The sequence below is a fragment of the Leucoraja erinacea genome, chromosome 33 (assembly GCF_028641065.1).
Source record: "Leucoraja erinacea ecotype New England chromosome 33, Leri_hhj_1, whole genome shotgun sequence".
In the NCBI taxonomy this organism is placed as follows: Eukaryota; Metazoa; Chordata; class Chondrichthyes; order Rajiformes; family Rajidae; genus Leucoraja; species Leucoraja erinaceus.
Window position 1 is genome coordinate 10,479,813 of NC_073409.1, and position 17,166 is coordinate 10,496,978.

Below are 17,166 nucleotides of genomic sequence, written 5' to 3' on the forward strand. Positions count from 1 at the left end.
TCTACAGAAAATACTCTATTGAATACTGGAAGCATTGATCCATGAGCACATGCGATATCCCTGGCAGATAAAGAGAAAGGACAATCCTAGCAAATACATTAAGTATATTAAGAGCAAAAGGGGAACTAGAGAGAGCATAGGATCCCTTAAAGATCCATCTGGGTATCTGTATGTGAAGCCACTGGACGTGGACAAAATCGGAGGTAAATATTTCTCCTCTTACGATGGAGAAACATAGGAACACAAAAAAATAGTTGGAGGAGTAGGCCATTCGACCCTTCAAGCCAGCACCACCATTCAATATGATCATGGCTGATCATCTAAAATCAGTACCCCGTTCCTGCTTTTTCCCCATATCCCTTGATTTCTTTAGTCCTAAGAGCTAAATCTAAGTCTCTCTTGAAAACATCCAGTGACTTGGTCTCCACTGCCTTCTGTGGCAGAGAATTCCACACATTCACAACTCTCTGGGTTTTTCCTCATCTCAGTCCTAAATGGCCTACCCCTTATTCTTAAACTGTGACCCCTGGTTCTGGACTCCCCCAACATCGGGAACATTTTTCCTGCATCTAGCCTGTCCAATCCTTTAAGAATTGTGTCTGCTTCTATAAGATCCGCTCTCATCCTTCTAAATTCCAGCGAATACAAGCTCAAGTCGACCCATTTTTTCATCATATGTCAGTCCTGCCATCTCGGGAATTAACCTCAATAGCAAGAATGTCCTTCCTCATATTAGGAGACCAAAATTGCACACAATGCTCCAGGTGCGGTCTCACCAGAGCCCTGTACAACTGCAGTAGGATCTCCTTGCTCCTAAACTCAAATCCTCTCGTAATGAAGGCCAGCATGCAATTTGCTTTTTTCACTGCATGCACTATCTGCATGCTTACCTTCAGTGACTGATGTACAAGCACACCCAGGTCTCGTTGCACCTCCCCTTTTCCTAATCTGACACCATTCAGATAATAATCTGCCTTCCTGTTCTTACCACCAAAGTGGATAACCTCACATATTTCCACATTATACTGCATCTGTCATGCATCTGCCCACTCACCCAACCTGTTCAAGTCACCCTGCAGCCTCATAGCATAGAAGGTCATGGAAGCTTGGGAATTTGGGGGCGAAAAAAAAAATGATGTCTTGAAACATATCCACATCGGAAAAGAGGAATCACTGGCAGTCTTAATGCACGTCTAGGCGAATACATCCCCAGGGCCTGACCAAGTGTATCCTAGGACATTATGGAACCCATGGAAGAAATAACTTTGCTCCATCATCGTTAACCATGGGTGAGGTGCAGGAAGACTGGAAGATGACTAATGTCCTTTTATTTTAGAAAAGGGCTGCAAGGTCAAGCTGGTGAGCCTGACATCAGTTGTTGGGAAAGTTGTTGGATGGGATTTTTGGGGACAAGATCTACCAGCATTTGGATAAACAAGGATTAATTAGAGATAGAGAGTACGGCTTTGTGCTGGGAAAGTGCGTTTCATTGCGATTTTGTGTTCCTTGTTAGTGTAGGCAACAAATAATAGTGGAGCCAACACTGAACCCTAATGTACTCCATTGTTCACAACTACTAATCACACACTTCAAAAAATTACACCAGACAAATTGGTGTCTTCATTCCATGTTGAACCTGCATCATTGTTCTAATTCTTGATTCTAAATGAATGACAGATTACCCAGTGATGTACATCATCGTAACTTTAGACTGACATTTAATCTTAGAGCTATGTTGTGAAACAGTGCACGCATTAAGAATTTGTGTCATCCCTGGCTTCCAGTTAAATATTTGGCAGGGAGGTGGTGCCTATTCATGAAATATTTGTACAAAGTAGTTTCTGTAGCAACAGTTGACTAGTACTTACACTTTGGTCAGTTAGCGCAGGCAGAACAATCTTTCTTTCTATTATGTTCAGAATTATTTTCCAAAGTTCCTTCAGAACCCTTTTCAGAACAGTCTTCTCACAGATTTTAGCAAACAGTGTCAGGCTGGAATAAAAAGGAAAAATATCCACTGTCATCAGACAGTTAAGACATCAAAATACTTGTATTATGCGCCACGAGATCTGCCAGCAGACCATACATATAAAACAGCATCCTATCAGCATCATAGTGAGAAAACTGGCTGGCAACGCTGCTTCCTGATAACTCCAATTTAAATGCCAAATTCCCCATGATATTTACATTTCAATGCAAGCGACGGAGTATTTCAAGATAGATAACTGTGAAGCTCAGAAAGTCTGGGTCAAATGGTTATCTTTGGGCAGAAGCTTATTGACAGAGACACTTTACTTTTTATCCAGAAGATCCATTAAAGGCCTAAGGACGGTTTCTGCGTCAATGGTTGCGCTGTTCCTGTTGGTAGATGAGTTCCCATTTCCTCTCATCTGATATAATTCGAGATTCATTTGCTTCACGCATTCTTCAATTACGGACTGGAAGCTGAAACAATTAAGCAGAATCAATGATATAGCCATGCGTGCAATGTCAAAAATCAAAAGATATTAAAACATTTTAAATAACTGACATATTATGGGCAACAATGCTTGCAGCAAAGTGTTAAAACCATGATTTGACATTCTTCTTTTGTTGTCCTTTACAAAAAAGTAAAGGCAATGCTGGAAATTTGCTTTTAACATAGGAAGCTCAAAAGATGGCAAGGAATGTGGTTGCCAAGTACCAGTACACAGAGGCATTGCGATGTCAGGTTGGAGATGCCATTTTATAAGTAAAAGCTTTAATGCACATTGTAACGCTAGACCTGAACTTCAAATATCACGCTTAGTGGAAATAAATAACTGGCCAAAAGGAAGGCAGGCAGAATTTGTCTACTCCACTGCGAAATCTCCTCAAGGTATGCCTACTTTGAAGAAGTTCTCCTCCTCTCTCTGGAGACAGTTTTCTCCCCGCCACCCCCCATCAGTCTGAAGAAGGGTTTCGGCCCAAAACGTTGCCTATTTCCTTCGCTCCATAGATGCTGCTGCACCCGCTGAGTTTCTCCAGCATTTTTGTGTACCTTAGAATTTTTTTAATGTTGGTTCGCTCAATGTCAATAGGCCATTGAGCAGAGCATTAGCCTGTATCACATACACCGAGGCTTGTGTTGATAACCATTCTTTGTGCAAAAAGGATACACAAATAGCAATGTGTTGTTAACCAAGGTTGAGGAAAGAACAGGAAAGCGGGATTAATGAGATAACTCCACCAAAGAGGCACGTCGCAAACAACAGGCTGCATCTGTGCTGTGTTATTTCACGATTCTCAGTGATGGGGCATTTAACAGTCTTGAGTGTAACAAACAGCACTCTCTGGTTGGTACTCTAAATGCCAGATAGATCAAATGCTCTGGTTCTGGACTTCATTTGATGTCATAATCTTGCTATCCGAAAGAAACAGTAATCTAAGTGTTGTCTTATTTATTGTAAAGTGATGATTGCAGTGGACTGGGGAGTGGGTGTGGAAGAGGAGGGGGAATTAGACAGAGATTTCCTTTATTAAACATCCCCATTCAACATTCCACAGCTTTCTCAAAGCTACAGATAATAAAGAATATAACCGTCCAAAAAGTAAATACAATCGGATGGTTTATTATCCCTAGGGTAAATAAGATTTCACATGAGTATTGCTGCCACATCTCACAATTTATCCTTACATAATTTATTGCTACATGACATTTTTGCACAGAATACATTTCAATATTTTTTTAGCTTTCCCATCATTTTTCTCTCGTGCACGTCACTTATTACCACAGCAGCGCCTCAAAACAGCCAGCATGATTGTCAATTGCCAATGAGAATTTGGGAAATCCACAACTTATGCAAAAGCAGTTTCCTTGGTGACAGCTTGCAAAAATTTTCCTTCAACATTTCTCTTGCTGAAGATGAAATGCCAAATCGATATAAATCTCCCTAATGTTTTCGACAGAGCAATGTGGAGCACGTATGGCTCAATGAAACAACAAAACATACACTATATTGATTCTTGTGATAAAATGCTTAAAAGGCAATTGCATTGTTCAAATAATGAAACTTTGTCTAAGAGTAAGTCGTATGTCACTTTAATTCTCAGCCCCACTCCCATTTTGTCTGCTACCTCCTGCGCTGCCATAGCAGGCACCAATGTAAACTAGGAGAACACCATCTTATCTTTTATTTGGGCGCTTTACAATCACCCGGAAATAAACAATTCATTTTCCAACTTTTTATCAATTCCCAATATCATGCTGATGTCCCTTTATCATCTTGTTTGTATGCACTGGAATCTTGAGCAAAAAACAAACTTCAGTCTGAAAAAGGGTCTCGACCTGAAAAGCCTCCTGTCCATTTCCCTTTGTAGATGCTGTGTGGCCTGCTGAACTCCTCCAGTAGTTTGTTTTTTGTTCTATAAACTTGCTCCATAATTGGCAGTCCTCATGCCTCTTATCAGCAGCTCTACTTTAACCGATCTCCATCTATTCTTGTGCCTATTCCTCACCCCCCAACCCCCCACCACCCACCCCGCTCTGATTTGATAACACCTTTTTACCCCTCCACTCTCCCCTCAGTTCTGCGAAAGGGCCTTGACCTGGAACATTAATTGGTTTCTCTTTCCACTGAAGGGATGAGTTCTTCCAGCATTTCCGATTTTGTTACACACAGGAGACAGAATGTCCAGTCGACATCCACACTTAGTGCCTCCTCATTCTTCTGATATGGACAGTTCATGAGACATTTAAACCAGCTGTGACTGGCCTTAAACATACTGGCACTTTCAGAAGATTCATCACCCCTTTCACAGTCTTGCCATGTCAGTCTCACTTTTCCTTGTATCATCGTCAAATTCCAGGATGTGTACCATTGATTCTTTTAACCTCCTGCTTTTCTTTTACCATCGTTTCCATTACATTATCACCTTTGATGTACTTCCAGAGATAACATTATGTAACAACGAAAGTCCTCTTATGTCCTCACAACACAAATGTTGTCTGGATGGAGTTTGTATATTCTCCCCGTGACAAGCGTGGGTTTTCTCTGAGATCTTCAGTTTCCTCCCACATTCCAAAGACGTACAGGTTTATAGGTTAATTGGCTTGGTAAATGAATAAAATGTCCCTAGTGTGTGTAGGATTGTGTTAATATGCAGGGATCGCTGGTCGGCACGGATCCGGAGGGCTGAAGGGCCTGTTTCCACGCTGTATCTCTAAACTAAACTAAACTAAAGATGGAATGCCAGAGCTCAGGGCAAAGCAGCAAAAAATACAGAAATATAAATGTACCTCTTCAAATCCTCAATGCACAATCTACCTAGCCAAAGTCAATAAAGAAGAGGCAATAATTCTCAATAATTATGTACCTAATTTCAGGTAATGAAATCGTGGACTGTCAGATTGGAGGTTTACCAGCCATTTTTTTAAATAACAATTCAACTAGAAATGATCTCCGTTTGTCTCTGTGCAGATACTGCCTGCTCGGTATTTCAAACATTTTCCTCTTTTATTATACAATTACGGACCTATTCTTCATAAAACCATGGTGATTGTATCTCACCTGTGACAGTGCAGCTTTGGAACAGGCCCTTCAGCCCATGTTATCTTTGCTCAATAGATGCCAAGTTAAACTAATCTATTCTGCATGCTTGTGATCCATATCCCTCCATAGCCTGAATATCCATGTGCCTACTAAACAGCTCTTAAATGCTACTATTGGACCTACTTCTACATCACCACCATCAGCGTGTTCCAGACACCCACCATCACTATGTAAATGAAACTCACTCCACACATCCCCTTTTAAAGTTTAAGAAGGAACTGCAGATGCTGGAAAAACGAAGGTAGACAAAAATGCTGGAGAAACTCAGCGGGTGCAGTAGCATCTATGGAGCGAAGGAAATAGGTAACGTTTCGGGTTGAGACCATTCTTCAGACTGATGTGAGGGTTGGGGGGGGGAGGGTGCGGAAAGAAGAAAGGAAGAGGTGGAGACAGTGGGCTGAGGGAGAGCTGGGAAGGGGGAGGAGAAAACAGGGACTACCTAAAATTGTAGAAGTCAATGTTCATACTGCTGGGGTGTAAACTGCCCAAGCGAAATATGAGGTGCTGCTCCTCCAATTTATGGTGGGCCTCACTCTGACTTTGGAGAAGGCCCAGAACAGAAAGGTCGGATTTGGAATGGGAGGGGGAGTTGAAGTGCTGAGCCACTGGGAGATCAGGTTGGTTATTGCAAACCCAGCGGGTGTGTTGGGCAAAGCGATCACCAAGCCTACGCTTGGTCTCACCGATGTAGAGCAGCTGACACCTAGAGCAGTGGATGCAATAGATGAGGTTGGAGGAGGTACAGGTGAACCTCCTGCACCTGCACGTAATAAAACGCATGAAAAATCGCGTAAGTGGGACTGGCCCATTAGGCTCCACTTTTATGATATTCATTTAAACGTCTTACATTATGGACACACCCTCAAAGTAGAATCCTGAGAGACCCATACTTAACGTAACATTCCCCAAAGTACAAACTTACATCCATACTGCGTTGGAGAAGAATCTGCCACACACTTACATAAAACATTCATCGTTCAGCTGCATTAATAATTTTTAAAACAATGCATTACCTGGTGGCAAAGGTATAGCTCAGTTCATCCAAGACACCATTGAGATTGGCCTGCGTTTCCTTCAGGAGATTGCTAGCCTCATCATCAAGCTAAAAATAAATAAAATAATTATTTGTAAATCATCAATCTTATTATGAGCTATTATGATGATTTCAAAATGACTAAAGCTTTACATTCAATCTTTGAAAGTGTTGTAATATGAAGAGTATGCAAGGATGAGTACCAATCTTAATTGCCATTCTTGGAATAATGTCGGCTTTCAAAATAATTCAGATGAATCTGAATGTTTTACTGGCATTCTCTGTGTAAGTCCAAACGAGTGAATTGAACCATTTGGCTTATGGTCTGCTATGTGCCTCTGTGCACATTTCATTAGTTTTCCAAGCATTTTCCAAACTGAACAAATATAAAGAAAGTGACACTGATAATGATTGTCAATGGAAAATTGGTCAATTCAAATCTGAGTGAACCAACTCTTCAAAGAGAGCAGACCTGTGTCAATTATAGTACATGCTGTAATGTGTGCAAGCAATACATGTGGACGGCTTTAATCATCAGCAGTGTAAATGCATAGTCTGCTCAGTATTACTTTGTTTGCATTTACTGAGTTCGGAAAATGCTCGGATAAGCAATGAAATGCACACAGGGTCACCATTATAAATCAAATGGTTCAATTCTCCTGTTTAGACTTACATACAGATGAGCAAAATCTTAAGGGATTTTGTTATTTGAAAACTGACCTCATTTACCTGCCAAGCAAAAGCAGCATGCACTTTCAAAGCCGATTACTCAATGCATTATCAATCAGGAAGCTTTTAGATGAGTGTCGGCAGTGCAACAGACCACTCAGATTTAAATCCATTCTATCCTGGATTTAATCTTATACAATGGCTTACCCAACCACAAAGAGCAAAAAAGATCTCCAATTCATTTTATTTTTGATATGTAGTACAGCCCTGTAAAATAATCTCAAAATAAATCGTGTATCTTTACTTGCTCAGACACCTTTCTTGCATGTGAAAGATTAAGGTGCTTTACAATGGAAGCCCCTTTCATGTCATCACTCGCTAACCTTTTTATAACCTCATTCCATCATAATAATTATATTTATTTAATCAAGCTTCACTTCTGGGATTTGCCTGTTGGTTGGTATAATATTCTTAAATGCCAGTATAACCAACGCTAACTATCAGATATTTTAAACAGAAGAACTAGGAGGTAAATTATACTTTTGCAAAATGACTGTGGCTAAACTGCATGTGTGCCAGGAAGGCATATACTGTGTATATGAATGATTCTCATAAACTTGAGACAGATATTATAAAAACACAAGTTTAGTAACATATCCTTGAAAAAATGAATTTGCAGATATTTGACCATGGATTTTACATGCATATATGGATCTTCTAATTGCTCTGATTTTGACACTTTTGTACATTTCTTATTGCATAGCAACGTAGTACCTGGGAATTCAATTTTGAGAATGCCTTCCTTCACCATCTACCCACATTCATCAACCATTCTGATCCTTGAATCTCTGCCTCTTCTTTTCCTCCTTTGTGATTTTTAAAAAAGATTATCTTTAGATTAAACCATTTGCCACCGCCCCCACATGTATTTTTTTACTTCAATTTTTGAGTTGACTTCCATGTTGTGACTTAAAATATTTTTGTCACTAAAAAATGGAACGTAAAAGCAAGGTAACATGATTACTGTTGATTTCAAACTAATTAACAGCAAAAATAAATCTGATACAAAAGTTTGTACTCAACATAATATAGTAGGCAATATTATGAATTTCATTTTATTGCTGTTGGGGCTTATATTTCTTATCTTTCAGATTGTTCTTTCATATCGAGAGTGAGTTGTTTCCACTCCAGTATAGTTGGTTCTGAGATTGCTGGTAGGTCAGTGTGGGAACTGCAGGCTCTTCCACACATAGGGTATGAGATAGCTGATGGAGCTGGTAGTAGGGAGCATCACTCCCCACTACCAGTGCTCCCAGTGCATGAAAGCTGAGATTCTAAATGCCATCTCCTGTGAGCAGTTGTGGGTCAATGATCCCCAGGATGGTCCAGCTCACAGCAGCAGGTGGATGGGCTGAAATCACTGCTGCCCAGCAATAGACAATAGACAATAGGTGCAGGAGTAGGCCATTCGGCCTTTCGAGCCAGCACCACCATTCAATGTGATCATGGCTGACCATCCACAATCAGTACCCCGTTCCTGCCTTCTCTCCATATCCCCTGACTCTGCTATCTTTAAGATCCCTATCAAACTCTCTCTTGAAAGTATCCGGAGAACCGGCCTCCACCACCCTCTGAGGCAGAGAATTTCACACTCATAGAAACATAAAAACATAGAAAATAGGTGCAGGAGTAGGCCATTCGGCAATCATTTTTTGTAAAGCACTCATTAATGAATTGTCATAATATCTGCAACTCTAGTGCAATAATTTAGCTTAGTTTAGAGTTTAGAGATACAGCATGGAAACAGGCCCTTCGGCCCGCGCCGACCAGCGACCCCCGCACATTAACACTATCCTACACCAACTAGGGACAATTTTTACATTTACCAAGCCAACTAACCTACAAATCTGTACATCTTTGGAATGTGAGGGGAAACCGTAGATCTCAGAAAAAACCCATGCAGGTCACAGGGAGAACGTACAAACTCTGTACAGATAGCACCCATAATCGGGAGGTGATAAAGTGATTCAAAATCGCAGACTGAAGTAACTTCCTACTCATTAGGACTTGGAATTCTGGTTGACCTCTGGTAGGGAGTAACATAATGTATACAGGAAAGTTGTTGTGACCTGGAACTCATTGCCTGTTCAGTAATGAAAACAGCGACCATTTGGAACTTTCAAAGTGCAATTGCTAGAAATTAATTTGTCTACAACTATCCCTATATGTTGGCTGAGCAAAATAGAAAATGTGATTACAATATTATATCTGGGCAGGAAAGGTGCAGTGTACCCCAAGTTGGGGTGGAAAACACGCTCCTTTAGTTTAGTTTAGAGATACACCGCGGAAACAGGCCCTTCAGCCCACCTAGTCCGTACCGACCAGCAATCCCTGTGCACTAGCTCTATCCTACACACTTATCGAAGCCACTTAACCTACACACCTGTATGTCTTTGGGGTGTGGGTGGAAACTGGAGCAACCGAGAGGAATGCATGGGGGCAAAGATCTGCATGCATGTTGTGTATGTCAGAGTTTGACAATCTGGGACGCATGGAGGAGGTGGCTCAGTACTGCTTTGATGTGCCTGCTGAGGTGGGAAAGAATATCTAGACCAGTGTCTTTTTAACAAATGGCAAACAAAGTGCCAAAGATTGGATGAGGCCAACGAGTCAATGACCTGACTCTTAAGCACCATAGACAGACAACTGGCAACAAATTCGAACATTTAGGAGGCATAGTTCATGCGAGTCTCAGCTTATCCTGACGACAAATGACCTGGTCAAGCACCTTCATAGTAACGCCATCACGGATTTAATTGTGCTGGACTTTTCTAAAGCATTTGATGTCATCCACACCAGAGACTGCTTCGGAAGCTTGACTTTTATGGTATTCGTTCCAACACGAAACGATGGATTTCCAGTTTCCTGACAAAACGTATTCAGCGTGTGTGTGTGAACGGAAAGAGCTCCAATTGGCACCCAGTGTTGAGTGGTACACCTCAGGGCACAGTACTTGGCCCTCACCTATTTTTGCTTTACATAAATGACATCCATGAAAAAGTCACAAGTACGACCAGACTTTTCGCTGATGATTGTTTGCTGTACCGTCCAATTAAGTCACCTGATGATGAAGATGCTCTCCAAAAGGATCTCGATACTATGGTTGAGTGGTCACAACAATGGGGCATGCAGTTCAACCCTTCCAAATGTGAAACTTTGCGTGTCACCAGAAAGAGGAATCCAGGCGAAACATCTTACAACATACTTGGTGCCACCCTTGAAGAATCCAAACAAACCAAGTATCTTGGCATCAAATTGCAGAATGATCTGCGTTGGAATGGTCAGACTCATCATGCAACGGTGAAAGCAACAGGTGTCCTAAACTTTCTGAGGTGCAACTTTCATCATTGTTCAACTTCTGTCAAGGAGAAGCTATACTTCACCCTCGTTAGACCTCATTTGGACTACGCAGTTGCAGCATGGGACCCATACATACACAAATAAAAACATTTCTTCCATCGAACGTGTCCAAAGACAGGCAGCTCGATTTGTTACTAACACCTATGAGAGAGAAGCGAGTGTCACCAAACTTCTGAATTCTCTGGGGTGGAACCCTCTCCAAGACAGACGTGAAGCTCACCGTTTGACCTGTTTTTACAAAATGTTAAATGGTCAGCTCGACATAGACTACACGACCTACACCAAACCCAAACCAATTAGGAGCGGATCAGGGCATTCGATCCAATTTGTGATCCCAGTTACAAAGACAGATGTATACAGCAATTCGTTCTTCGCCCGCACAATTAAAGCATGGAATAATCTCCACCCAACTATAGTCACCCAACCAGATGCAACTAAATTTAAAGTAGCTCTTTCTTCCCAATAACCCTTTCTGGCTTAAGCCCTCCCTTCACCACCTCCAGTTTAAATTCCATTTGGAATATTTTGGAAGACCAAGAAACCAAGAAGAAGAACCAAGATGTAGGAAGAAACTACAGATGCTGGTTTATACCGAAAATAGACACAAAATGTTGGAGTAACTCAGCGGGTCAGGCAACGTGACTGGAGAAAATGAAAAGGTGATATTTCGAGTCTGAAGAAGGGTTCTGACCTGAAATACCACCTATTCCTTTCCTCCAGAGATGCTGCCTGACCCACTGAGGTATCCCAGCATTTTGTGTCTATCTTTGGCAAAAATTACTCATGATCCACATGCCCTACTGGTTACGGTCTCTCTCCATTGAATCGTAACTCACTCCACCACTTCTCTCTCTCTCTTTATTCCTCCCACGCACCACTTCCCTGCCATTCTGAGATGACTAATCCTCTCTCATCCCAGGCTCTCTCCTACTCCAATATGATGGGGCCACCTTTACACCAGAGGTCTATGACACATAACTCCTTTGGCTTTTCAGTGTTTCAACCACTGTAGCAATATCTGGAAATTTTGTAGCATGTAAAATCGTTCAATACCAAGGATATGACCAAGAATAATTTTTCAAGTTGACTGTGAATCTGAACTCCCAATTAATAACCTTCATTTTAATAACAATGTAACTGTGACAGCAGTTCAACAGAATAATTAATTGCATGAGCAGCACTTTGGGATATTGCTCAGGCACCAGATAAGGTAATATCAAAATGGAGATTCTCTATCTTACTCTCTAGTCAAAAATGGACTTTTACATGTTCATAATGCTCATCAATTGATGCTGGGGCAGGGGATCCCGAGGAAGGATAGCAGATACAAATGACTAAACTTCCAGCATCTGCAGTTCCTTCTTGAACACTAAACTTACAGTGTCTTCTGTCTAATCACCATCAGGTTTTAAACTTCCAATGCTGATGCCAAAATTTGTTAAAAAAACGGTGAACATCAGTGCTAAATTGGTGTAAATCATTTGCTGTGGCTCTCAAAGTCCCACAAGCTTAATGTGAAATCCAATCCTTGAGCTCCTATAAAAAGGATATTGTATTTGCACGTCAGAATCACTCCTAAGGTTAGACTTTGTCGTCTTCTGTACAACATTGCAAGAAGATAACCAAAACAGACTGTTTTTGGTTATGATGATGAGGGAAACTGTAAAGAAAACTCTTTTCAATTCAGGCTCTTTTTGAATCAAAGTCCTTTTGTATAATTACCATTTTTGGATCCATTGCTGATTAATAATGATATAATATCAATTATCTACAATAATCTAAGAATTGCATTTTATAATTTTTCATTTGAATTATGAAACCCAGTTATGAAACTGCCCATTGGCTACTCTAGATAAGACTTGCTGAATTCAATTTCCCATATTAACTTTGAAATAACCATAAAAACAGGGGAACTTGTGGCCTCACCTTCCCAGTTGCTTTAGAAAGAAACTTCAATTTAGTTCCACTCCTGTCTTTAATCCACAGTTCCATCAATTGCCTTGGGCAAGAGATGGTGAATGGTATTACTGACATTGAATACTCCACCATAAGGTGGTTACTGTTGTGCAGAAGCTACATAAATACTGTATCTCCAAACAAGTCAAACATAGGATATCCCATGCACACTCATCTTAAATCACCCAAAGCCTTTCTACCACAAGTCATAAGTGTGCAATCTCTCTAGCAGGCAAAAGGATGTCCAGAAATGGGATTCTTTTCGAAAGTGTCACAGTGGGCGTTTAAGGCATGAATGTGCTTGTTAGAGTGAAGTGGAAGGGGATTAATCACCCACAACACATTCCAACATTAATCCCTGCCCCTTCTGACACCTTCCCCACAGCTAACCATTTCCTGACTGTTCCACTGAGGTAGAAACATCACCCCATCATCCCCCGGCCTCTCAACCTCATGACAACCCCAAACCACATTATCTTTTCCCCCCAAATCAGGTCTGATCCAAGAACATTTCCTCTTGATCCTCGATGGACTTCTTACTATACATGCACATTTGGGTTCTTCACAGATAGATAGAGATATATATATATATATATTGAGAGAGAGAGAGAGAGAGAGAGACAGAGAGAGAGAGGGAGAGAGAGAGAGCGAGAGCGAGAGCGAGATAGAGAGGGAGCGCGAGAGAAAGAGAGAGAAGCTGAAAACAAAAAAAATGTCATTTGGAAGCAATAAACCAAAGGAACCCTGTATCTGAGCTTTGAAAAGCAGGTCACATCCCTCGAGGGAAACAACACCAGCTTTGCAAGAGGGACTTTGTTAATGTACAGCAATAGACTGGTTAATTTTTAAACAATAAAATGCATAACAAGAGATCGTGACCTCGAGAATTATTACTTTGAAAGCTTATCATACACAATACTTTGGTATTCCTCATTAAATAATAAAAGGTTGATGAACAGCACTGAACAAATGGAGAAGACACCAAAACAACAAATAATCAGAAAATGTGGTCCCATATAGAAATGCAGAGAGGCAGGTCTTCCCATGGGGTAATAAAGAATGGCTGAGATCTAATATATGAAGGGTGGGTCATTCATGTTAGCTAAAGAGAAATGACATTTCCTGTCATTTCAAGTCAAGTCGAGTTTATTATGCGCACAAGCACGGAGAGGTACAGGTACAATGAACATTTTGCTTGAAGCAGCATCACAGGCACATTGACTCAGACACATAAAACATAAATTATACATTTTATTGAAATATATGGAAAATTTGCCCACACTAAAATCTTTTTTGAAACTAGTCTCCACGCATCAGTTATGGAATATAATTTTAGTGATACATTTGTAAGTTATTTTACTATTTTATTTTAAATATATATATTTTAGGGTGTAGTCATTGCACACTTATGACTTGTGGTAGAAAGGCTTTGGGTGATTTAAGATGAGTGTGCATGGGATATCCAATGTTTGACTTGTTTGGAGATACAGTATTTATGTAGCTTCTGCACAACAGTAACCACCTTATGGTGGAGTATTCAATGTCAGTAATACCATTCACCATCTCTTGCTGGAGATGGTTAGTATGTAGCGTGAATATTACTCGCCATTTATCAGCCCGGGATTGTTGTCCAGATCATTAACATACAGTCATCAACTGTTCGATTTGCTGAGAAGTTGCAAATGGAACTGAAAATTGTACATCCATCCCATATCCAATTTTATTTTAGAGGGAACTAACTTATGAAATAGATGCGGCCAGTTTGACCTGGAACACTGAACTGAGGAACTCCTGCAGTCACATCCGGGAAGTCCAGTGTTTGCCCCCTTATTGCCTATTGTTTTCAGTTTGACCAGAGCTCCATGGTATCACACTTAGTCCGATCCTGCCTCTGATACTGCACAGCCACTTACAACTCCATCCCTGGAATTCAATTCTTTAGTCCATGTTTGGACCAAGACAATGATGAGGTCTGGAGCTGAATCGGTAAAACGCAAACTGGGCATTTGTGACAAAGGACTGATAGCACTGTTGAGATCACATTCCATCACTTTGCCAATGGCTGCAATTACTGTACATTGTTTGGGCAGGTCCTGCTTTCTATTACATTTTTGTGTAGATAGCTTTGTTCTCAGCTTGGCTATAGATTCAGTTAGTGCTGACAGTGCAGCTTTCAATACTGAAGCTTGTTTGCATCTAGCCCATAGCCTTTAGTGTATCCATGATAATATGATTTTTGGGAGGTTAAGGGCTGAGATCATAATGTGAATGTGGAGCAGATATTAATTTATTAAATGTAGTTAAATGATGGTTTTCTGGCCAAATTATGCTGTACATTTATTTGCATTTGTTTTATTTAGTGAGGATAATATTACAAAAACAAAATTCATGACGAGTTTGTTGACTTAGGTTTTCTTCCTGCGTGTTGTATTAATTACTTTTCTTTTCAAAAATATCAAAGTGCAACATTTGTTCTTGAACAGTCAATGCATGGAGATTTAGGAATAAATAACAAATATCTCACAGAGCAAGTTATAACATCTGCGACTGCTCTCAGTAAATTATTAAACAATCCAACATTCCAAGTATGGTGTCGACCCTTAAACTTTGCTAAAATTCCTGCAGTTGTTCTCAAAATTCATCCGTGCATCTGAGTAAATATTCCAGCATTTACCTGGGGTATTCCAGCATTTGCCTGGGGTATTAAAAGTGTCTTTAGTGCACAGTATAGAAGATTCAATAAATTATTCAGTTTCAAAAATAGATATTATATTCCCATTCCATCTGTTGTTTTCCATCAGTCTTCTACAGGACCTTTCTTAAATTAATTTGTGCACAATGCATCGTGGTACATCATAAATTATAGATAAAATATAGGATTATTCATGACATTACTCTGAAGGAAGAACAATTTGAGGCAGAGAGGAGGAGGGTTGGGATTTCACGATCGTATAATGTAACATGCTGAAAGCCAGATACATCCATTGTCTAAAGAACTAATGAATTCCAAAATGCTTCATGGTGTTAGAATGTGGAAACCTAGTGATTTTCAGGATATAATGCAAGTGGCAATAATTCGACTTTGGTCATTAGTGCTTAACATGTGCAAAAGTGATGCTCACAGATTCTACTCATCCCCAACTATCTAATTATATTGACTTCAGCAGGTCCAAACGTCGAGAAACTGAATACAACTATCAAATGATCAACTCCTGTGCCTTCAGTGCAAGAGATAAGGCCAATAACAGAGAGGGCAGGAGCATCTTGAAGGGACAATGTCAAACAGACAGAGGTGTGGCAAATTGTGCCGACAGGTAAAAAAAGTGAGAATACCAGACAGCATGTCATCAGCAAAGACCAACCACACCCACTGACATTATTAGATGAAGACTGAGGATAGAAATTGCAGTGTTAGATGCATTTGACGTTAAATGTCAAAAATCAACCAACTGCATTGGGATTTCTCATTCTGACAGAGTTTCCATTTGAATGGAAACCAACTAATTAGTGGAAATAGAAAAAAAGTGCTGGTGCAGGAAATCTGAAATAAAAACAAAAATTTTGTTCTACCTATCCCTCCACATCTTTTCTGCTATTAAAAAATAAACTTGCTTTCCCTTTTTCCCAGATCCGATATAGGGTCTCGGACTGGGAACGCTGACTGGTTTCTTTCCAAGATGCTGCCTGGCTGCTAAGTGTTTCCAGCATTTACTGTTTTCATTTTAGCTAACCGGTTGGCTCATCCAGTATTGAGAATAGCACCAGACCAAGCTATTTGTGCTGCATAAAAAATAGTAACCTCGCCATTAAAGTGGGACAATGAGAATAATCAATTACTACAAAGAATGGCCAACTGCACTTAATATCTTTACATAATTTAAAGATTGCAGCCAGTTCATTCTGAATGTATATGTTCTTATCGTCTAAAAAGCAATTGTTTCACCAATATTCACCAACAGTTTTAGAGCTCAAATGAAGAATACTTGGATGATATTCTGAATGAACAGAGGGCTTTGTTTGAGGGGAGCTTGAAGTCCTCAATCCCATCAGTTTACTGCAACACTGCCGAATATTGATTTTGATGACTTCACATCAGTAAGTACACCTATGATGCATTGGTCAGCTTGTAACTACATGCCATTCTTTTACTTTTACAAGCCTCAGCTGATATCCCCTTTTGGGTATTAGAAATTAATTACACGGCAGTAGCTAATTAAAATTAGAGAGCAGCTTTCATTAAATAGGAATGCAGTTTCTGACAACTATCTCCTTGGTCTCCATCAGTGCTACAAAATTGTGCTTAGACAGTTTCAATTAACTGCAGTGTGATTCTCTGGAGCTAACCATTCCCTCGTTCAGCTAAACAACATTACTTGTTGGAAGCAGTTGCTGAGATGGACTGAAACAGCACTTTTGTGTAGCATGGTGCATTATTAAATAATTGGCTGAATCTTTTATGATAAAACTACTGAATCATGTTATAAATTGGATGATATATTTACCAAACCTAATGCTGAG

General features: G+C 40.2%; 1 protein-coding gene across 1 annotated transcript in view; it reads right to left on the bottom strand.

The window, feature by feature from the left end:
• The window catches only part of LOC129712661 (protein unc-13 homolog C-like), a 221,118-nt gene that overhangs the window by 38,896 nt on the left and 165,056 nt on the right, over positions 1 to 17,166 (bottom strand). The window contains exons 25-27 of the mRNA XM_055661267.1: positions 6,584 to 6,672; positions 2,296 to 2,445; positions 1,869 to 1,992 (exon numbers count right to left, since the gene is read on the bottom strand). Coding sequence (XP_055517242.1) covers positions 1,869 to 1,992; positions 2,296 to 2,445; positions 6,584 to 6,672 — 363 coding nt within the window. The remainder of the gene's footprint in view (positions 1 to 1,868; positions 1,993 to 2,295; positions 2,446 to 6,583; positions 6,673 to 17,166) is intronic.